Consider the following 14814-nt stretch of genomic DNA (forward strand, 5'->3'; position numbering starts at 1 on the left):
GACACGGAACGGAGCAAATTATTTTGATGGAGGTGAAAACGATCTGGTGATATAAGGTTCAGGGTGGCGGTCATGAAAGAATGGAGTATAATGTATGGTAGTGGGTGAGACACAGGTGACTTCTCTGGATGACTTCTCTTGAACATATCGGCGACACTAATGTGATGGATTGGTAGCATTAACCCCAAATGTGGATGGTATGGTGTGACCATGGTGATGTGACTGGTGAATGAAACAACCCAACCCGACTCAGACACGAAGTGGAAGTGTCATGTTCAAGAGCGACTTGCTACCAACAAAGTTTCTTTGAGTTTTCTTCCCAATTTTTCCCCAGTCATTGTTGACCAGTACCTCTTTATTTCTGTCAAGCTTGAGGAGGATAACGTATGCTTGTTCTATAATTTGCCCTTCGGGCAAACCCATCGCTATGTTTTAACGAGCCTAGCGATAGTGAAACTCTTTCTCGTCTAAAGACAAGTTTGTCGCTATTAATCTTTTTAACGAGTTTAACGACAAAGATAACTCGGTCCTTTTCAATTTTAGAGAGTCTGAAAAGGAACGTAAAGGTAACTCCAAAATTCCTTTTTCGTCATCTAATCCCTTAAGTCTGAAAAAGTATAAAACAATACAGAAGGGATGAATTTTCGATAGTTTTAACGAGCCGAACAAAACAAGCGCTCAATCTTTTTGTGCAATAATCCCTCAGGTCCAAAAAGATTAAAATCTAGAGGAGGGATAGCACTTCTTGTCCCTTTAACGAGCTGGAGAGGCCAATGGCTCGACAATCTTTTCATATTTTACGAGTCAGTTGAAAAGAGCTTAAAGGGGACTCGTCTTTTGAGGAACGAGTGATAAAACGGGTAGTAGCTGATTCCAGGTAAGTTTTGGAATTTTCCAATCACGGCAGTGTCACAAGGATGGCTAGTGAAATCACTCTTCACAGCTGTTCCTCAAAATGGGTAAACAATCAAATGGAGGTGAATGATCGGCCAATGAAAAGTGGAGGTGACGTGCAAACACGACCAAGGCTTTAACGGCTGAAGTACTACATTCACGATGGTTATTTACCGGGGAATAGTTCATTTTTTAATGAGCTTAAACGTGGGTGGAAACATTTGCTCATGTCTTATGTTTATTTTTTAACGAGCTTGAACTATGTGCTAAAACTGCTCGATTAATCCAGTCTTGTGATAAGAATGTCTCATATAAAAACGGCAACTTTTAGAGTTTTGCCCCACATCCTTTCTTTATGCAAGTTAGGAAATGACCAATCCAAAAAACAGATAAATGATCGCTCATTGATTGCACTCCAAAAGGTTTGCATGCCCCCAGGTATAAAACAGAGTTTCAAGGTTACCTCTTCTTTATTCCGTTAAAACATTTGTTTTACCGAGAGAGGCCTACCTCTTACAGGTTACCCAAAGATCGTTCTATTCACAACGCAAACAAAACACTTCTCCGGCGATGTCTACCGAAATAAACAAAGGTGAGCGGCGGTGCTCGCCAACTCACATAACTTTGACAAGAGAATCTTGTTCTAGAATAACCCCCTCTTCCAATCACGGACGGGGGTACAGACTAGTCATATTCTCTCACAGAAACCTACCCTATACCCGAAGTTTTCCTGCCGAAGCAGACCAGGGTGCATGCCCCCTGGGTTTCAGTCATATCCCTCCGAATCACTCGCGCTCATCGGGAGGACGAACTGGAGATTGAGACATTTCTTGCGTGAAAAGACCATTCAGGGATGGTGTATGACTATTTGCTTTGTATGATCCGGGAAATGAAAGCTGGTCCACAAGCTTGACCACTCTTCCTTCGTGCGGAAAACACATTACTCTAAAGAGTGAGGAGACAATTGCTCCCATGCAATAAATATAGTCTCGTCCAAGGAGTAGATTGTAATCCAGGGGTCCTTGAACTACCATTACATTCATGTGAACGGTTTTCCCTCTCAATGTTATGGGCACATCGGGAAGGATCCCTAACGGTCGACTGGTTCCTTTATCAAAGCCTGTCAGATTTCTCATCTCAGGCAAAAGCGATGGCGAACCAAGCGCTTTCCAAGCAGTTGAGGAAAGGATACTCACAGAAGCCCCCTCATCTATGATGGTACCAGCCATAACCATTCTATATATCTGAACAATAATTCGGAATGGTATACTAGCTGGTAAACGGGGTCTGCCTAGTTGATTCCAGTCGAAGGAGACAACTAGGTTGCTTGGAGGTGGGACCGAATAGACGGCCGGGTACGACTCTGACGAAATTCCTTCCTGCAGTAAAGGAACGGGTAAATTGCCCCCGTGTTCGTTGGAGTCTGTGCTTATGAAAATAATTTGGACAGTGTCATCCTTGTTCTCTTCAGTGATTGTATCATCTGAAGATGGAACCTCTGAAGGCAAGACCGGGTCAATTTCTGTCTCGACCTTTTGACTTTCGTCTGGTATGGATTCAGATGGTTCATCTTCAATGACAGATGCTTCGGCCGACCACCTGAGCGGGTCAACCGGATTTTCAACTAGTGACGGACTCGACAAGAGTTTTTTATATCCAGGAGGAAGTCGTAACGGTGAAACCGGACGATCATCCAAAACTCTTTTAGCTTCGTCTAAGAAGGGACAACGGTGGATGGCATGATCGCCTTCGCACAGTTTACAAGGAAATCTATATTTTCCTTTTTGTCCTAGGGCTTCACTTTCACTAGTTGACGGTGTGTTTTCAACATGATCATCAGAGGTTGACAACACCGGGTTGTGCAAACGAGGAGACCAGTCCCTTAAGATCTGAGGGATGCAAGGACAATCTCTGTGAAAGTGGTCTCCTTCGCAAATGACACATGGCGATTTAGGCCTGGTCGGTGCAGTGTGTGGATTTTCGTTAGACGACACTTGTTTGCCCCCATTCGCTTTTGGCTCCTTCTTCTTCTTTTCCTTCTTCTCCTTAGGAACTTGACTTTTGGCTTTACCAGCCCCATCAAGCGAAGAGGAAGGAGGAGAGGAAGAATTAGAGGAAGTAGAAGATTGGTGGGCAACTCTGGACTCGTCTAATTGCTTATTCGATTGTTCAGGAATAGTGGTGTTCTGAACGACAGAGGTTGAGAAGAGCCATACAGGCAAACCAATTGTCAGTCCTGGAAGCGACAATGTGGCCATATGGGGTGCATCAACATCTCCCCAAGAGGAGAAGGGACTAGGATTTCCTCCAAGGGGAATTCCTTGGTTGGTGGACTCCATTTTCTCAACCCAAGATCAACGTAGGAAAGGGGTAATGAATATTTCGTTTAAAATAAATTTTTAGACGCTTTGACACAACTTGTTTTTTTAGTTTTTAAGAGTAGAGAAAAAACAAAAGATGACTCTAGTCTCCTTTGATTTTTAATGAGCCTGAAGTGACAAGTGCTCAGATGGACCTTTTCCATTAAGGAGTCTGAAAAGGAACGAAAGGGACTGCTCTCGAGATCTAGGTAGAGGGAGTACCAAATCAATCGCAAAACTGCAGAATACTTTTTACGGTACGGCAGTCAATCTTCCAGAATGCTGTGTTCAGTGCATTGCGATCGATAGGGCGGCAGACGCGGCTTCCTAAGGATAAAGGATTTAAGCCTATAGGGGTCTCCCAAAATATACTTGACGGTACGTGGGAGCACAAGTCCGTACTGGCACTTATCGTCTCAAAGTGGAGGAATCACCCAACCATCAGTGAGGACAACAGTTACCAGGCTTTACGACGCCGGAATACGTCTCTAGCCTAGACCTCTAAATGTTGTGCGTTAAGTTCCAAAGCGTTGTTAGATTCATTGAATTTATTTTAAGTTGATCTTGTTTATGAAGTTTGCCTTTCGGGTTCACCACGAGATGTAAATGTAATTCCTAAAATGCAATCTAAAGATGATAAACAAACTTTTATCTCTTTCGTGCAATGAAAATCCTAGCTACTAGGGGAAAAGAAAGACATAATCTTTTCACAAAGAGCAAAGAGCACACTGTAAATGCACTTTCCTAAATCAAGCCAAACAGACTGTCTATATGCAAATGCACATGCATGTATTTGTTTTCGACTTTCTTAGTATTGATGCTAAAAAGAAAGTTGATGTACAAATCTGAATTTCTTTTCAAGCGACAAATATAAACAAGATCTTTTTCGAAATAAAAAACAGAGATGATTACGACACCTTACGATTTTGAAATGAACACTCGTTCTTGACACTAGAAAATTACAAATTCAGACCAAAGGCAATAGTAACAGGATAATCGACCATCAACAGCAATCAAACTTTCTCCTATGATCGAAATCGACACTTGCGACAGATTCAAATCAAAGGACGACAGTACGACTATGCTACTTTTGCAAAGGAAAACTGTAAACGACTCAACAAACACACAAAAACATCTATAGTTCTTTTGTACAAAGGAGGCGGAATAACAGCAAGGAAAAGAGGTTTCAAACAGACATATACTGATCACAGACAGCAAAATTCAGGGATAGAACTGGAAAGAATGAAGCATAGGAACCACAGCTGCACAGAGCTAGTCTGATCAGCGCACCTGTAACACAGAGAATCTGAAATGCAGCGCAGGTTGCCCCTTCGGGAAGTGTGCTGAAATTCAGGATCTCTGAACAGTACCTACGCTGGGCCAAAAACGAGACTCTGTCCGGGTTCTGGGTCACAGTTTGCAGTTCAGTCCTTGGTTTTTGGCCGAGTAAAAAGCAATCAGTAATGCAACAATCAGGGGTAGATCTAAGGAGGATCTAAGAGCTATCACAAGGGCAATCAGATAGTTTGTGAATCAGCTGTTTAAATCATAAACAGATCCAGTGAATGGATTGAAGCAGCAGTTATCTACTTTGCATTTGTTATGGCAAATGCAGTTCGAAATCTACTTATAAGTTTATGAAACAAACAACAAAGAATGATACACAAACAAACTAATTAGACAGTCTCCAGTGGAGTCGCCATTTTGCTACAGCGAAAAGTGTCTATTTAGCACTGCTCTATCCCACTAAGGTGTGACAGCTACCTTAGAAACAAACAGAGAAAAACTACTTTTGTATTTCCTTTATGAATTATAGATAGAGAGGAATAGAAAGAACCAACCTGTGTCTTGCGCTAATCCTTTGATCCAATCCCTCTCTTCTTTGATAGTCTCCAGCTACCTACTCCCTTGCATGCCCAGCTTCACAAAGTACCTGTAAGATCACAGAAGCAGAGCACTATACAAAGACATGGATCTATATTCATAAACAACTTAGGATCAGATTTAAGTTAACCATACAAATGTAACAAGCATCAATGATACAAAAGCATGGAGGAGAACTCAAATAGTTTTTATTGATAAACAAGAAAAGATCCAAGAGGAGTTACAACCAGTGGTTCCGACCCAGCATCAACCTCCCAGCAAAGAAGCCCCTCTTCACCTCAAACAAAGCATAAATCACCCAACAATCTAATGTTTGTCTCTAGAAACCAATAGCAATTCCTTACAATATGCAAAATTCCAGCCTCTGGATCTCTGGGATGAGGGATCCATATATAGATGTCTGTAAGGAGGATGAGTCAGCTTGTGATTTGATTAGTGTCTTCTCTCTGTCAGTTCTTGCTTCCACTTGGAGACTGAGGGCCTCTTACTCATCCTTGGTCGAATTCAGTGAGGCAAGTGTCACAGGAGAAGATTCTGGAAGCTTCCATTGCCTCTCCACCTCGCGAAATGACACTGCCATTTGTCATTTCTTGCCCATCGCACCCTACAGAAGGGAGTTTTGAAATGCAATGCACCCTCACAGTGCATTTGGGTGAGATGCAACGCACCTAGCCAGTGGAGCAGCTGCAATGATCCTGTTTTGACCAATTCTGAGCAGTTTCTGGTGGAGAACTTCTGGGAGAAGCTGTAATCTGTTGACCTTGTTCCTTTAGGGGTTAGAACAACACTTTTAGGGACTTAGGAGCCCTTGGTTTATGGACATTTCATGTTTGGAGTTGTAGGGCACAAAAATGTCTATAACAAGGAAGGTCTGTGAGGATTGCGCAATTCCAATTGAGAAATTTCCTTAATTAATAGGGGCTAATTTCCAAGGAAACAATGCAAGGAAATAGGGACTTGGGCAAGCATAAATTTGGTTAGGTATTGGCAAAGGCTTGTCTAGGAACCTGTGAGACATATAGATAAGATAAGATAGGATAATTATATTTATGTTCAACTAATGACCACAAAGTAGGTCAAAGGGACTACTGAGTACATTGATGTATATACAAAGTGGAAGAACCAAACTGTCTCCTATAAAAGATACAATGCATGAAGTAAATCAACATTTGGCCCTAGCGGAGAAGATCGATGAGCTAATAGGTCTGAGGATCATACCCATCTCTCCTAACATCTGAGGCTGAATGAATAACACTGAAGAAACTCAACAAAGTCTGTCGGTGCGATGAAGAGCCGATGGCAAATGCAGGCTATCCACTAAATCGTTTCCTGGTGGGTTTCACACGTTGATAAATGCTGGAGGACCTAGTCCGTCTCCCAGGCACAAATCTGAGACGGAACTGCTGCTGAGATCTCGTGTGGCAGGGTGAGGTCCCACGTATCCTCACTGATCTAGAGTCTGGATACGTATTGGTATCAATCGATCTCTTGGTGCCCCTGTTTGAAGGTGGTACCCTGAGAAATGTCGTGATCCTCTGTGTGGGGTCTGGTCTATAGATAATGCAGAGGTTTCTCAAGCTTGAGCAAAGCATTGTAATCTTTTCATATTTTATGACTAATGCAATATACAGATAGCAGGGGTTTTTAACCGTGGCTTTCCCTAGGGAATCATTATGTAATGTGTTGATTGAACTCTTTCTCTCGTATGCTTCGTGATTTCTCGATCGATTAACTGTTTCCGCTGATGAGTAGGATTCAAGTCTATTGTTTTGATAAATTACAATTAGCAGTTTGAATCTACAAGGAAGTTCTACAAGAAGTGACCCATGGAACGCAAGATGGTGGACGGTTTTAAAACCAAATGGAGAAAGATCCACTATAACATACTCCACACACTAGTATAGGGCAATTGAACAAAATCCCAAAGGGGTCGAGCGACAAAGGATTTACAATTGGAAGGACAACAACCAGTTCGAAAGATGGACCAGACACCGTATTGTGCAAGAACAACACAAAAAACATTGGTTATCTATGATTTGTAAGGTTTTAACTAATAGGGGTAGTATAACTTATAGATGAAATAGACCTTTTCACCAGAAATAGACAAAACAATTTCAAGAAAGAACGTGTTTTTTTGTTATCTAAAAAGTATTTTTGAATGCATAAATGGATTCAGCACGTTGAAAAACCCCATGGCACTCGAGTTCTGTAGGTTAAACAACTTAATCTCAAGTTTTTAAAAAAAATTGCCGAATTTTGATTAAAATTAACAAAAAAAAATATCATGAAAAAGTCTATAAATTAGACTGCACCTTAACTAATTAGGCCGATAGGCCTTCCCTTTGGAACAGACTTTCGTCGTCCCTTTTTCTCCCGTGCTGACACGTGGACAGTTATGCCATCGATGGGTTTCTCCCTTCCCTTTGTCTCCCGTGCTTCTTTTCTTTGAGAGATTGACACCTGGCATTCTTCAGACGAGAATGTACATCTGACATCTGTGCACAGTTTTTTTAGGGCCGCTCTCTACTGACATCTGTGCACATTTCGTGATATTCGTCACGCTTTTCCTCCTTCAGTTACTCGTCATGGCCTTCATCCTTCAGTTACGGGCGGAACATGGCCTTCATCCTTCAGTTATGGGCGGAGGGTTGTTATCGGCGGAGAGCTCGAGAACCATCATCCTCATTGTTACAAGTAAACGAGTCTATGTTGTTGCAGGTTTCTTGTGAGTGCGAGAAAGAATGGCAGGCGCAGGAAAATACTTATCTGTAACCCTGTTGGTCATTGTCATGATGGTGATGGGAGCAGCAGAAGCAGCAGAGGTGAAGGCAGCTGCGCCCAGTCCGACAATGGAGGCAGGGGCTGATTCAATGTGCGCCCTTCCCTCCCTATTCTCTGCCCTCGTCGCTTCCTTCATCCCCTTTCTGGCATGTCGATTTTACTGAGATGTCTTGTGGTTGTTCTCAGTTCCATTTTTTTGATGCACTTCAGAGGCGGCTACTATTTTCTTCATATATATAGTTCTCATTTATGTCATATTATTCTTTTCGATTCTTTTCCAGAGTAGAGGCAGTGTATTTTGTATCTGGTACACTGTTTTCTTTCTTCAAGTTAACGCAGTGTATTTTGTATCTGGTACATTGTTTCCTTTTTTCAAGTTAATCTAGGAAATGAAGGGATCTTTTCAGGGTCCTTTCTTATTTATTGTATATTCTCTGAACCAATAAAATTCTCTTGGACAATCTTGGATTATTACAATGGGGGCGACATTCCACGGAGTTAGGGTTTGTCCGTTTAAGGGTTATTGATGAATGTCTTTGAGCAGAATGTATAGTAACTTTTCAGATTGAATAGGTGATGGCCATGTGTATCCTGTTGCTTCAAGTGAATACTATATATGTGGATGATTGCCGATGTTCAGAGTAATAGATTAGAAGATATACAAGAAATGATCAGTGATTGTTGAATTAGTTTTCTAAAAGATTGAAATGGCTTCCAACATCAGGTTGGGTTCTTCATTTTTTTTGGCTAACATTGTTCAGCGATGTATGGGAAATAAATTTAATGGTATTTGAATTAAGTTACGGGCGGAACATGGCCTTCATCCTTCAGTTACCGGCGGAACATGGCCTTCATTTCTGTTATGGGCGGAGGGTTGTTATCGGCGGAGAGCTCGAGAACCATCGTCCTCATTGTTACAAGTAAACGAGTCTATGTTGTTACAGGTAAACGCTTTGCTGATATCTCCTTCACTGTCACAAGATCAATCAGGCTTATGAGGTAAATTGCCTGCCTAAGAGTAATCTTTATCTATATGCATTTTCATTCTGTAATATGGGACTCTTATGCAGGCCCACGGTTTTCTGTTTGTTGTTACTTTTGTGATAATGAGCAGACGTTAATGTCCAGTTTAGCAAAGGCAAAGCAGCAAAGCTATTCTGTTGATTACTCTGTCGAGGGCATGATGGGAATCAATAACGCTTATTGGGACGAGTGGGAAGAATGGATGGGATGGGAAGGAGCTGGAACCCTTGATTATTCCTCTCATATTAACATTTATGCCTGATGAAATTTTATCATAGACTGTGTAGGTGTCTATTGTCCGGCCTTGCAAATAGTTATGGCCTCTCCATTACCGATCCCATGTTGACTGTTATGGGCTATCTATAAGGAATGTAACTAAACACAATGAACATCAATCAGCCAACCTTTGAAACGGTATGATAGTAGCAGGCACTGCAGATGGTACTGGGGTCTATAATATATCATGTGTACGTACGTGATGATTTTGGCTGTTTGAACTGATGACTAACACTGGGCAGATGGTGCCTGCAATGTCATGCTTTTCATGGTGAATGACATGTTAGTAGCCTTTCATATTAAATATTTAGTCAGTTAGATTTTGGTAAAATTCTTGGCTGTCCCATTTAACTGTTACCTTGATCATCGACAGGAACTGTTTATGAACGTCCTTGTGCATTTATATTTTGTTTGTTACATCAGTCAATGTTTTGCTGAACCTCAGAATGGTTTTGCTTTCTTGCTATTTTTATTTGAAGCATGCAGAGACCACCATCGAACACAGCACCAAATCGATTCAATAATGCATTTGATGTAATGTGCATAACTTCCTCTTAGCCTCTACATGTATGCATACATGTTTCCAGCTAGGCAGTTATCAAAAGGAGTCAGATCCAATTCTACTCTGTATTTTCTCCATAGAAGTGGAGTTCTGGCTATCTCATCTCTATTTGAGGACAGTTTTCAACTATGGGTTGTAACGTGGTTTTTTTAACTTTATTCTACCTGGTTGATTGTTACAGGTACCCAAAGTCATGTATGAAGACCTCGGAGGACAGCCTGGCATGCAGAGACCACCATCGAACACAGCACCAAATCCATTCAATAATGCATTTTATGGGGCTGCTTCAGGATTTATTCGAGATGGATTAGGTGCATATGGGGAAAGAATTTTTGGAAGTGGCACAGAAAATGTGCAAAGCATTGTATGAGTTGCACTTTTATCCTGGTTGAATCACTTTGAAATTTCTAATAGGTCTCCATTTAAAATGAGAGATGAGTCAATTGATTCCATGGATAGGGGTTTACAGCAAGAATAGTTTCCTTTTTTAATTTCTTCTGATTGACAAAGTTTCTCTTAATAAGCTGAGGTGATGATTTTTATGAGCAGGTCAGCAAATATTTTTCTGATCCACAATATTATTTTCAAGTGAACAACCGATATGTGAAGAACAAGCTGAAAGTAATCCCGTTTCCCTTTTTGCACAGGGTAAGTCACAAAGTATCTGACTCCACTTAAAATTCATCTCCCCATAGTGGTAGTATTTTCATTTTGCTTGAGAATGTTTGTAATCATACATAAGTTTAATTTTTTTTTGTATGTTTTCACTGTGTTTTTTTAGGGTCATTGGACAAGGATAGCTGAGCCAGATTCCAGGCCGTCTCACACACAAGCCACCTATCTATGATATAAATGCTCCAGACTTATATATTCCCTTTATGGCATTTGGAACTTATTTAGTCCTCTGTGGCTTCACAATAGGTCTGCTTGGGAAGTAAGTATTCTTCCCTGGCTGCATAATTCTTAGACATCAAAGTAACTTATGGTTTTTTGTCTTGTCCTGCGCTAATTGTTTCATCCAGCGCCTGGTATAATATGCATCAAACTGGTCTTTTTCAGCGTTCTCCTAATATGTAATGCAAAGAATCAGAAATGACATTAAATATTTATTTTCTTCTCTTCATTATTCTTCTCTTTCTATCTGCATTGTACATATTTGCCCCATACGTCATCCAGTCCATTTTCAGTGTCATAATTGACTCCTCTTCAAGCATTTGCTTTCAAATCTCATTATTTTGAGCTGGCATTGTCTCCACAAGCAAATTGTTGGTCTCCTAGAAATGGAAACATGATAAGCTGTGCTCCTTGGATGATTAAGGTCTTCTCTGAACTTGAGGGTAGTTTATTGTGTTAAAACTTAAATTTCCTTGACCCCATTAACTTGGGAATTTACCACCTAGTAGATTATGCCCACGGTTTTCTGATTGTTGTTACTTTTGTGATAATGAGCAGACGTTAATGTCCAGTTTAGCAAAGGCAAAGCAGCAAAGCTATTCTGCTGATTACTCTGTCGAGGGCATGATGGGAATCAATAACGCTTATTGGGACGAGCGGGAAGAATGGATGGGATGGGAAGGAGCTGGAACCCTTGATTATTTCTCTCATATTAACATTTATGCCTGATGAAATTTTATCATAGACTGTGTAGGTGTCTATTGTCTGGCCTTGCAAACCGTTATGGTCTCTCCATTACCGATCCCATGTTGACTGTTATGGGCTATCTATAAAGTTCCTGCTATTGGCAGAAAAACAACTGTTTTAGAAAGCCCATAAAGCTTCTTCATTCATCTCCTGGAAATACAATATGTTCTTCTAACTGTATAGTTGATTTTATTTATCTTCCGTTTGTTTCCATAACACAAAGGACTTACTGATCCAGATGAAGCAACAGCTTTCTGAGTTGTCTCTGTTTTAGTGAGTCATTTGATTTGGTCATGGGTCCTGATTATTAGACTACCTGTACATATGTTCTGTTCATTTATACTCTCAACTACTTGTACATACCTACGGGATATCTCTCTGGACCATGTGATTATTATGGGGATCTGCTCTTCATTAAAGAGCTCCTAACTATTCTTCCTGTAATTTGTAATGACATTCATTTAATGGAAACCATTATTTTGATTAAGAGATCTTTGATCATTGAGATGAAATGATGTCGTTTCATTACATAATGCAAAATTTCTACATATTTGATCCTTGAGACATAATGAAACCGTTTCATTCCATAATGAATTTTTCTATTGTATATCATCCTGAACAAGGCATTATTCTTGGCTGTAACTATAGGCAATCCCTGCCTGTACTTGCAGGATTCAAATGTTGTTAAGTTTTACCATTAATGTTAATTTTATATGTTTCATCTGGGACTGAGATATATTCAATCAATTACTTTTGAGTATTTGCTTTCTAGATTGTTACCGTGACAAATCTAGGGTAATCCCTGACAAATTATGCTTGGGGCTATAATTGTGGAGCCATTGAGTGCAGAATTGATGCGTAGACCCTGTAGCAAGAGAGATCTGAACTGTGCAGGGCGATTGAAGTAGGCAAAGTGTCCAGGTTACAGATGTAGCGGCGAAGAGTGGCCAACAATGGGGTGGCACTAAAACTACTTATGTGATAGATACGGAAGAAGAAACTCATCACAATTTCGAAAGTATTCATATTTGCCATTTAAAATGTAAATTCTTCTGATTCCTTTTTCAAGAAAACAGTGGGAATTTATAGATTGTGTTTCTTTGTTTACATTAATGATAAAAGATCCAGACAAAATTCCCTGAAGGCTTGTTCTTTTTCAGGGTTTGAGTGAAAAATGTCGCTGCGTATGTATCCTACTTATGGAAAAGGGTATAAACAGTGTTGGGGCAGCAAAGATTGCTCCAGAGAAAATTCCAAGAAACTGAAATCATTTTAATTGAATTTGAAATTGTAGAAACCTTGAACCCCTTTCTTAGTTTGAAATCAAAGTTGAAGATGATTGGTCTGAGTAGAAGGAAAACGAGTGTATGGGAGTGTAGAAGGAAAAATATCTGGAGACACAGATTATGTGAGGAAGCAAAACACAAAGATGGTCTAAAACTATTGTTAGAATTGGATATCAAAGAAACCTGTTAACCTATTGCGAATGAGTGATGCATAAGCAATGTTATGTGGGGGCAATTGGTGTGTGACCAATGTTCTGTGTGAATTGGCGATCATTGAGAGTTGTTATCTGGAGACACAGATTAAAGTATAACTGAAAATTTTGGTTGAGACTATTTCCATTTTTGGAAAGCCAAATTGTAAAATGCCCTTTAAAGGAAGGATGTGTAGGGATTGCAGAAATTTCCAGAATCAATTTCCGTTGTCCCAATCGATGTACCTCGCATCATACAAAACGATTTGCCATCAAATTGGGCATGCCCTTTTCTTTGCAATGCGATTCACTCTTAATTTCAATAATGCAACTTATGGAACCACCACTCCGTTTGAGTTATCTGCAGACTCCCTCCGACGCCGATTGGACCTGCAACTAAACCTCGTTAGCTCATTCATTTTCTTATCTATTTTCTATAAATGTTCAGGAAGTGAAAATGCAACAAACCTCTTTGTTCCAATTAGTACGTGCTGTAAGAATAATGAGTACTAACGTCTGCAGTGCCACTCCCAGGATTAATCCCCACCAGATTACCTGCCATTGCCAATGTCAGAAAGAAACATACTACAATATACTCAGAAACAGGATAAGGTTATTCCTTTGTTACCTTTTAATTTTGCATCTTTGAGCATGGACAATCTAATTATATTGAAAAAAACAAATAAAAGTAGAAAAAGTTAGCTATGTATTTCAAATAATTACATCGATTCCAAGATTGGTCTTCAATCCTAAAGCAATTCCAACTGGTAAGCCAACAAGATAGTATGTCACTAAATTCACATATGCCACCACAGCTTGCCATCCACATCCAATTGCCACCCCTGCAATCACAATACCTTTATGATGTCAACGAAAATATAACCTAAATATAGCAAACATCAACTACCAGCTTTCTGCTGCAAATAAATTGTTGATACTGAAAATTCCAACCTGAGAGAATAGGTTGGGTGCCATTCAAGAGAACAGATATTGCAAGTAGAGGTATCAATGCATAGACTGCGCGTATAACCACAGTGGTGCTTGTGAATGCCATGGCGAGTTCTTTCTTCAGTATCAGAATCCCAATGGCAAGTATGACACTTATTATGAAGCAAGTGACCACCACAACTATAACTGAAAATCTTGCAGTTTTAGGTCTCCTGGCTCCCAACTCATTACCCACTCTTATACTGCAAATAATATAAATACCGCAATAAAGAAAACCAATTTCTAGATACAGCAAATGGGAAAAAGGTATACCATGCTATATAAAACCGCTGAATTTATGTGAATTGCAGTTTTGCCCAATATTGGAGAATCCTACCTTCAGGAGAGGGGTCAATTGTTTGACCCATCTGGCGATGGTCAGATTTAAAGATATTCCCAAAATCTGCAATAGCCATAAAAATGCCCCAATAAAACAATATATTACTACTGAGACCCAACATTGCCATCAACTCCCAGTTGTAATAATTCATGCTGCATATATGTTCAAAACCTGGCACGTTAGAGATATATTAACTGGCATAGCTATCTAACAAAGTTGGGACAATGCATAGGCATGGAGCTTGTATTTGGCTTTAAATTAGTTAGCTTTAAATGGGAAAGTCTCATACCAAACAGAAATGGAATCCAGAGCGACCTCTGCATTTGGCAGCCAACCCGATACAAGCACCAATACTTCAATGTACCATATTTCCAAACTGCACAATCAGGTGTGGAACAAAACAAAACTTGTCAAAACAGGCTAAGCTATTATGTAAACACCCAGATATAATTTAGATAGTTTGTGTATCTTCCAAAGAGTATTAAGGCATACGTTAGCATAACAGCCGATGCCAACGTGGTTATTGCCTTCGTCACTACTTATCTTTATATATGCTTGACTATCTATAGAACTTTCTTCCTTTCACTAA

At 40.1% G+C, this 14814-nt stretch overlaps 1 protein-coding gene and 1 pseudogene across 1 annotated transcript; one reads left to right on the forward strand and one right to left on the reverse strand.

Annotated features, from left to right (window-relative positions):
- Positions 1 to 9960: 9960 nt before the first annotated feature.
- Positions 9961 to 11403, forward strand: LOC149188919 (uncharacterized; annotated as a pseudogene).
- Positions 11404 to 12928: 1525 nt separating this feature from the next.
- Positions 12929 to 14089, reverse strand: LOC149188920 (protein DETOXIFICATION 41-like). The gene is made up of 4 exons (XM_089410080.1): positions 13850 to 14089; positions 13622 to 13740; positions 13367 to 13453; positions 12929 to 12994 (listed from the first exon to the last, which is right to left on the reverse strand). Exons 1-4 carry the CDS (start codon positions 13950 to 13952, stop codon positions 12929 to 12931), a joined length of 375 nt encoding a protein of 124 aa, XP_089266206.1. The 5' UTR covers positions 13953 to 14089.
- Positions 14090 to 14814: the final 725 nt, after the last annotated feature.

Source organism: Pinus tabuliformis, chromosome 3_1 (genome assembly GCF_031772625.1).
Source record: "Pinus tabuliformis cultivar Carrire ecotype Pingquan chromosome 3_1, CPIR1, whole genome shotgun sequence".
In the NCBI taxonomy this organism is placed as follows: domain Eukaryota; kingdom Viridiplantae; phylum Streptophyta; class Pinopsida; order Pinales; family Pinaceae; genus Pinus; species Pinus tabuliformis.

Excerpts from the sequence above, each read along its gene's own strand:
- LOC149188920 (XM_089410080.1), bottom strand. The coding sequence starts at position 13,952 with ATGGCATTCACAAGCACCACTGTGGTTATACGCGCAGTCTATGCATTG. Across the intron at positions 13,741-13,849 it reads CACCCAACCTATTCTCTCAG|GGGTGGCAATTGGATGTGGA; the intron begins GTTGGAATTTTC and ends TTGTGATTGCAG. Across the intron at positions 12,995-13,366 it reads GTACTAATTGGAACAAAGAG|ATAACAACTCTCAATGATCG; the intron begins GTTTGTTGCATT and ends CTGTGTCTCCAG.